We start from the raw sequence: 8,852 nt of genomic DNA on the forward strand, positions 1-8,852 counted from the left end.
CGCTATTTAAGAAGGGGGCAAGGAAGCAAAAAGGAAATTATAGACCTGTTAGCTTGACGTCGGTGGTTGGGAAGTTGTTGGAGTCGATTGTCAAGGATGAGGTTAGAGTACCTGGAGGCATATGACAAGATAGGCAGAACTCAGCATGGATTCCTTAAAGGAAAATCCTGCCTGACAAACCTATTACAATTTTTTGAGGAAATTACCAGTAGGCTAGACAAGGGAGATGCAGTGGATGTTGTATATTTGGATTTTCAGAAGGCCTTTGACAAGGTGCCACACATGAGGCTGCTTAACGGGATAAGAGCCCATGGGATTATGGGAAAGTTACATACGTGGATAGAGCATTGGCTGATTGGCAGGAAACAGAGAGTGGGAATAAAGGGATCCTATTCTGGTTGGCTGCCGGTTACCAGTGGTGTTCCACAGGGGTCCGTGTTGGGGCCGCTTCTTTTTACATTGTACATCAACGATTTGGATTATGGAATAGAGGGCTTTGTGGCTAAGTTTGCTGACGATACGAAGATAGGTGGAGGGGCCGGTAGTGCTGAGGAAACGGAGAGTCTGCAGAGAGACTTGGATAGATTGGAAAAATGGGCAGAGAAGTGGCAAATGAAGTACAATGTTGGAAAGTGTATGGTTATGCACTTTGGCAGAAAAAATAAAGGGGCAGACTATTATTTAAATGGGGAAAGAATTCAAAGTTCTGAGACGCAACAGGACTTGGGAGTCCTCATACAGGATTCCCTTAAAGTTAACCTCCAGGTTGAGTCGGTAGTGAAGAAGGCAAATGCAATGTTGGCATTCATTTCTAGAGGAATAGAGTATAGGAGGAGGGATGTGATGTTGAGGCTCTATAAGGCGCTGGTGAGACCTCACTTGGAGTACTGTGGGCAGTTTTGGTCTCCTTATTTAAGAAAGGATGTGCTGACGTTGGAGAGGGTACAGAGAAGATTCACTAGAATGATTCCGGGAATGAGCGGGTTAACATATGAGGAACGTTTGTCCGCTCTTGGACTGTATTCCTTGGAGTTTAGAAGAATGAGGGGAGACCTCATAGAAACATTTCGAATGTTAAAAGGCATGGACAGAGTGGATGTGGGAGTCTAGTACGAGAGGGCATGACTTCAGGATTGAAGGGTGCCCTTTCAGCACAGAAATGCGAAAACATTTTTTTAGTTAGAGGGTGGTGAATCTATGGAACTTGTTGCCATGGGCAGCAGTGGAGGCCAAGTCATTGGGTGTCTTTAAGGCAGAAATTGATAGGTATCTGAGTAGCCAGGGCGTCAAAGGTTATGGTGAGAAGGTGGGGCAGTGGGACTAAATAAGATAAAATGGATCAGCTCATGATAAAATGGCGGAGCAGACTCGATGGGCCGAATGGCCTACTTCTGCTCCTTTGTCTTATGGTCATGTAACACAAGCTTTTTACTCGATCTTGGTCTATGTCACAATAATAACCAATTTCGAATCCAGTTTTATGCATGTATCCCATCGGTAAGCTGCCTTGAGCAGTTTAGCCAGCACTTCCACCAAGTTTTAAGTGCCCTGAGTTGTCAGTTATTATCTAATTAAAGTTGCAAAGCCTTTGAAGGAGCTTACAGGTTAGTTCCTTTTTGCCCTAAACCGAGCTTTGAAGTCTAAGCTAAATTCAAGTAGGTCAGGTTCATGTGCAGATTTTGATGTTTTAATGATTGCCCCACTCTTCAAAGTAGCTCAAGTCTTATGCAATACTTTTTCCCAACTGACATGTGATTATTACCTCAAGTGCCCTCCCTTTTGCTGGTGGCCTCTGACAGCCGATGCAGTTTTACTTCCTTTGGGGAAATAATACTGTGCTTATTGAATGTGTATGTTCAGGACATTATTTTGATTTTCAAGTGCATAGACAAATCTGTCCTTATAGTTGACTGTGTAACTATAAAATAACCATATCAAAGGATGAAACTGTAATCCTCCCTATAAGTTGTGTAGTTGTTCTGGTTTGCTTTCTGCGTTTCCTCTGAATGTTGGTAAGAAAGCCTTTTATGAGCTTGGAAGGGATGTGAAAACTGACCTTCATTGATCTTGGACCAGTGTTTCACAGTTAATTACAAATAGGCCACAGCATCCTTTCGAATGGGTTTATTGTGAGATTTGTAGCAGAGTACTCCAGTCTATGCATTTTTTGTATATTTATAGCTAGTTTTTCTTTTTGGGAATATTACTTGCTTTGCATTCCTCTGCAGGGTACTGGATCAGCAAGTTTTGATGAGTTTGGAAATGCAAAATACCACAATCGTCGGACAATGAGTAGCTCTGATCGAGCAATGATGAATGCATTTAAGGAAATCAGCAATATGTCTGATAGGATAAATCTGCCCAGAAATATAGTTGTAAGTTTGTGGAGCTTTTTTTTTTAATCACTGCATCATTTCATTAATTTAATGAACACTTCAAATTTTAGTATTCTCGAAAATCAAAGAACTCAAACATAATTAAATGGTTTCTTCCTTTTCCCCTGTCAGGATCGAACTAATAATTTATTTAAACAAGTCTATGAACAGAAGAGTCTAAAGGGAAGGAGTAATGATGCCATTGCCTCTGCCTGTTTGTATATTGCCTGTAGACAAGAAGGTGTGCCACGAACGTTCAAAGGTAAGTCGGATCTGGAATTCAAAATCATATTATTTTTCAATAATTCTTTGTATTCCAAGTAGCTTTCAATGGGAATTCTTGGTTTTGGTAAAAATAATCATTGATTCTGACAGTTTTTAATTAGCAGTCTTCGCAACCTTGATTCATGGACACATAAGCTGAACGCTAAAGAAGTGAACACAACGGCCATCAACATTAAAAATAGAGTTATTTCCGAACATAGCACAAAGACACTTCAAATTCATAAGGAAACCTTTTGGTTGTTGAAACTGTAACTGAAGAAGTTAATGATTGGTGGGAACTGAGCTTTACAGCAGATGATCAGTAAATTAAGCTCAGTTCATTGAATTGATGCTTTTCAGTATTCTCCTTCCATCGTAAGGTCAGATATGGAAATGCTCACTGCTAGTCATAACTTAATAGAAGAAGACTTGGTAACACCCCAGTGGTCAATAATAAATGACAGGCATTCACATCAGTTAATCATTATAAACCGGAGAAGACCTAATCATATTCTCCCTCTATCATTTATAATCCCAATGCTTCACCACGTGGCCGTCATAAGACCAGAAACGGGGTTTCTCTATTGATCTGAGAGCAGCGTGGTGCTGGGTCATCACCTGATTCCATTAGAGCCTCTCCACCACTTACAAGCTCTGGTAGACACCACTCTTCTGCAATAATAAGGATGTAATTCTTGACTGAGATGCTCAGTGCCGTCCAGGACGGAAATCTGCGGGACCTGTCCCGTCACAAGAGTGGCTTATCACCCTTTGCCACCATATTGTGGCAGCATAAAGCCAATCTGCGGAACATAGTACAGCCATTGTTATTTGTTGTTGTTTCGGTCCTTTCTGATATTACCAAGAACTTCGAGACCAGCAGCGTTGTAGAATCCAGTCATGTTTTAAGTGTACATCTGAGTTCTGGGCAATCCTGGACTGACTTGTATCATATTTGTCGAAACACAACTGCATTATCTAAGCTAGCTGAGGGTAACAAAGACTGTCCCCGTAGGCTTAATGTCGACAACAACTAATCATGGGACATTCCAAAGACTTCAGAAATGCAGTCACTGTTACATTGTAGGCAGAAGCTAATTTGCGCAAAATTAAGTCCCATAAACAGTGAGCTCTATGACCCTATTGTATTTTTGCTGGGTAACTTGTTGGCCAGGGTATTGGAACAACTTCCCTGCTTTTTATAATAGTTCTGTCTGAAATTTTACATAGATCTGATGTTCAAATCCATTGAAACTCAAACTTGGTGTTGAGGCAAGACCAAAAACTGATGTGACATGGGTTGGCCCAAATTGCAGCATTCGATTTCCCCCTTTTTCACTCAAGGCATTTCTTATGGCTTTGTTTAGAATGAGATATGGCCTGTCAAGGCTCTTGCGTCTCTGCAGACCAGTGGTTTCCGTTACAGAGCACTTTCTCAAACTGGAGTGTTCTGCTTTGAGAACAACTGCTTGCCTCTCCTTGAGGCGAATTTGGAGTTTTGTTCGTCAGTCATGTAAGGCTGAGCAAAAAGGAATAATGCAGCAGGATTTTTTTTTTTGTTTGTTTTGATTTAAGACCTAACTTTTCCATTTTCTACACCTGGCCAAAGCTCGGATGGTCATCTGAGTTAACACTTTTCTTTCACCTCTAGGACCTGGATTTATATCCAGAGAGATGGGATAGGAGTCTGTTCTCTGTAAGGGTCCTTAAAGTGAAATCATTTTGAGCCATCTCAATCCAGTACACAGTAGGTATGTGTCTACTGAACAAAATGTTCCTTCATTTAGCACTAGCAGATTTCCTATGGTGTTAAAAGTGGCAATTGATTAGCTGGTATTTTGGTAGCGCTAATGAACTTCACACATAATTGATCTATTCTTGCTGGATGTTAATATTAAATGGGTAGAGTGTCCTTTCATAAACTCAAAACAGTTGCTTACCTCAATGAAACTAGAACAAGGATGAGCACTTTGATTTTTTTTCTGTTATTTGTAAGATGTTTAGATTGATATAACAATATAGTTAAATGTGGTCATTCTCTCATTTCATATGAACATAATAGATATGAATGGATCTTTGTATTTAACTGATTGTATATGCCAGTGACTCTTATGCGTGGCATGCAGTGTTATAATTTGAGCGGCGGATGGGATTTTCTGTGGAGGGCTTTAAACCATTGGTGCAAATAATGAGGGGGGAGGGGGAAGAATAAGAGCAAGTCTGAATTGTTCGTCTGGCTCCGACAGCCTAACAGTTCGGCGAGCAGGGATTTCAGTTCTGCAGGCTGATCCCAATGGAAAATTCAATGGTGCAGCCTGAGCAGTTGCTGGCAGCCGAACAGGCAATTTTTTGTTCATAGTTAATTTAAAATAATTTTACTGAACTGAAGAGTTATGACCATGTTGGTCATCTTAATGCACAATGTATGGCACAAATGCATTGAAATACTGCCATCCAGTTGGTTTTATATTAACACATACTGATGTCTTAAGTTCAGCAGGAGCTGTGTAAAACTGTCTACACCCCTGTTTGGCTTTCTGCCAGTACAAGATTGATTGGATGGGTACCGTTATGGGTGCAGTACTTTCCAAGTGTGTTTGGAAATTTTTGCTGGCCACTTGCAGTTTTAATATAAACTTCCATTTCTTCTGAGAATCATTTAATGCCCTCATTCGTCACGGACTTCTGTTCATGCCATTGGCACTTGATTTTGTCTAATACTCTGCCACTTTTACCGTTAGAAATTTGCGCAGTGTCCAGAATTCCGAAGAAAGAAATAGGCCGCTGCTTCAAGCTAATTCTGAAAGCTCTGGAAACCAGTGTGGATCTAATCACGACAGGAGACTTTATGTCCCGGTTCTGTTCAAACTTGGGGTTGCCTAAACAGGTACAAATGGCTGCAACGCATATCGCAAGGAAAGCCGTGGAACTGGATTTGGTCCCTGGCAGGAGTCCAATTTCGGTGGCTGCAGCAGCAATTTATATGGCATCACAAGCTTCCGCAGACAAAAGGACACAGAAAGGTAAGCAAGCTTCTAATCTGTTGTTCAAGAATAATGGTATTTTGTACTTGATTTATGTACCCAACTGCATAAATATTTGTGAAAATAAAGGATCCACAGGGAAGGAAATATGTATTCATCTAAAACTGATTTCTGCCCATGATCACCCTGCTTCACTACCTACCCCCCACTGATTCCCTCTCCAGCACTCTGACATCTCCTTTTCCTCCCACGGGGAACCCCATCCCTCCTTGTATCTGTCTCCCATGCTTTTTTTTTTAAACCATCTCCTCACCTCCCAAGCTCATAAAGTACCAATATTTGAAGTTCTTACATGGCTTGTGATAAATGTGAGGATTGTGTTTCTCTTCGCGTGTCCCTCACCAGTTGTCGGTGTCTCAGAGTGATGTGTTGGTCATTCTGAAACAGCAAGAAGTACTTCCTTGCAGTGTGTAATGGATCTGATGAGTTCTGTACCTAAGGGCAGTGAAGATCTAGTATATTCTCGATATGGTATTTATACAGAATGATTAGTTCCTCCATGTACAAGTAAGTATATTAGAAGAAAAAATTCAGTTGGGCCTGAAGCTGACAGTGATTCATGGGTATTATATCAGCAGGGAATGAAGACTGGCTGTATCCTGAATCTAATTGATGTTTATTTTTTATTCCCCTGCAGAAATTGGAGACATTGCTGGTGTGGCTGATGTCACAATTAGGCAGTCGTACAGACTCATCTATCCACGAGCAGCTGACCTTTTCCCTGCTGAATTTAAATTTGATACTCCGGTCGACAAGCTGCCCCAATTATAATCCGGACTGGTCTGCACAGAATGTACACAGTTATTGTTTTAAAATATGAAAAAATTTTTTCCCCTTAAACATTTGAAACAAGATAATATTATCACTGGTTTTTGAAACCTACTACAGTGAACAACTTGAGAACCAATAAGGCAGCAGAGGAGTATGCCCTCTCGAGATACAGCACATACATTCCGAGGCTGAATTTCAAGACTGTTTGTACTTGCCAGATAATTTGTATATTTGCAAGTTAGGAATTTATACTTAGATAGATCGTTACTTTGTATATAATATGCAAATTTGGGATATTGTTTTGTGAAAGGCTGCTGACAGATTAGCTCATTCACAGAATTTTTTTTGGTAGAACTCCTAACTTGTAACTTGACAGACCTATATTCAGGTTAATTAAATGCTTGTCTTTTCCTTTTATTAATCTACACGATTTCTTGAACTTCATATTTGGTATTTATTGTTAAGAAATGGTTACTAAGCTTTAAAATTGCACTTACCATCAGCTTAGTTTCAGGTTTTCAGGAAAGCTTGTAGGTTGTTTAGGTAATGTATTGAACTACATTTTTTTTGTTTTTGGTGATTTTATCTGTGCAAGGAAAATTGCACTGAAGTGTGCAGTATTTGTGTCCCTGAAGCTCTAAATTGCTTATTTTAGAAGGGGAGATTTGTTGTGTACTGGTTTCACTGAAAAAATGTGTGTTTGTACAGAAAGTAATCAATTAGCTAACATTGAGGGGTCATTTTCTAAAGCAGCAGCTCCATTTTGCATCAGTGTTATATGAGTTACACAACATATGTCGCTCAAAGTTCCTTTTAGTAGCATGTGGGAAATGCTTTAATGATCGTTAAAGTAAGCTAATAATATCTAGATGGCTTTTGTGATTGTACAGATAAATGAATAAAAACAACAAATCTAACTTTGTTTCATAAAACTATGTTAGCCAAAGCTATTTGTTTTCTTTCAACTTTTATTCCCCTGTGAAACTTGTGTTTATAAGTTTAAGAAACTCGGGATGGATTCACTTCATCCCGTGCCTACCTGTTTCAGTTTTGCCAAGACAGAACACTCTTAATCAAGTCTTATGTTTCCACGGCAAGTGTGTGTCATTCAAAGGGGAAAGATATGATGGAGCCAGGGAGTCATACTTCTGGAAGCAACAATTTAAGATCACAGATCTTTCAGTTCTGTATCGTCCACTGTCCATTTCTCTTCAAAGGTGCAGTCTGGAAAATTCCAATCACCTAAAGGAGGAACTTAAAATCTCCAGGCTTATTCCTTTATTTAGCAAGGGCAGGAGGCTGTTCAGTGGTGGGGAAACTCCAAAAGGATAAAACTTGTGGAGTGGCAGGGACTGTCACCGTGGCTTTACCTGGGAAACCTGCTTCAATGGTTTGATTTTTTTTTTAGGAGATGATTGGAACATTGATGGAGGCAGAGCAGAAGGTTGACCCTCATGGGATCCAAAACAAGCTGGAGCCTCCGCTTCATCCACCAAAAGCAGAACATCCCAGTGGCCAAACATTCTGATTGCATTCCCTGTACCCAATCTGATATATTGGTCCATTGCCTCCTCTTGCGCTGGAATGGGGCTGCCCTTGGGGTGGAAACCTTGTGTTCCTTCTTTGAGCGACACCTTATGGCACGTTTGTCTTCATAGGTCTGGGCAGAGAATATAAAAGTTGGAAAGTTATGTTGTAATTTTACAAATTATTGGTCAGACTTATTTATTGCAAATGTCACTCCACTCTTTAAGAAGGGAGGAAGACAAAAGAGAGGAAATTATAGGCCAGTTAGCCTAACCTCAGTGGTCGGGGAAAACGTTAAGAGTTCATTACTAAGGATGAGGTTTCGGGGTATTTGGAGTTTAATGATAAAATAAGTCAAAGTCAGCATGGTTTCTATAAAGGGAAATCTTGCTTGACAAATCTCTTAAACAACAGGAATTCTGCAGATGCTGGAAATTCAAGCAACACACATCAAAGTTGCTGGTGAACGCAGCAGGCCAGGCAGCATCTATAGGAAGAGGCGCAGTCGACGTTTCAGTCCTGACGAAGGGTCTCGGCCTGAAACGTCGACTGCGCCTCTTCCTATAGATGCTGCCTGGCCTGCTGCGTTCACCAGCAACTTTGATGTGTGTTGCTTGACAAATCTCTTAGAATTTTTCAAGGAAGTAACATGCAGGGTGGACAAAGGAAAGACAGTGGGTGTCATTTACTTAGATTTTCAGAAGGCATCTGATAGTGCCTTACATAACACTGCTTAACAAGATAAAATCCTATGGTGTTACAGGAAAGATACTGGCATGGATAGAGGAAAAGTTGACAGGCAAGAGACAGTGAGTGGGAATAAAGGGGACCTGTTCTGGCTAGCTGCTGGTGACTAGTGTTCCTCAGGGGT

The 8,852-nt window shown here is 40.6% G+C and overlaps 1 protein-coding gene across 1 annotated transcript in view; it reads left to right on the top strand.

The window, feature by feature from the left end:
* gtf2b (general transcription factor IIB) overlaps positions 1-7,395 on the top strand; it is a 31,063-nt gene extending 23,668 nt beyond the window's left edge. Inside the window, exons 4-7 of the mRNA XM_063064692.1 lie at positions 2,229-2,375; positions 2,508-2,637; positions 5,381-5,662; positions 6,321-7,395. Coding sequence (XP_062920762.1) covers positions 2,229-2,375; positions 2,508-2,637; positions 5,381-5,662; positions 6,321-6,454 — 693 coding nt within the window. The 3' untranslated portion in view covers positions 6,455-7,395. The remainder of the gene's footprint in view (positions 1-2,228; positions 2,376-2,507; positions 2,638-5,380; positions 5,663-6,320) is intronic.
* Positions 7,396-8,852: the final 1,457 nt, after the last annotated feature.

Source organism: Mobula hypostoma, chromosome 12 (genome assembly GCF_963921235.1).
Source record: "Mobula hypostoma chromosome 12, sMobHyp1.1, whole genome shotgun sequence".
NCBI lineage: Eukaryota > Metazoa > Chordata > Chondrichthyes > Myliobatiformes > Myliobatidae > Mobula > Mobula hypostoma.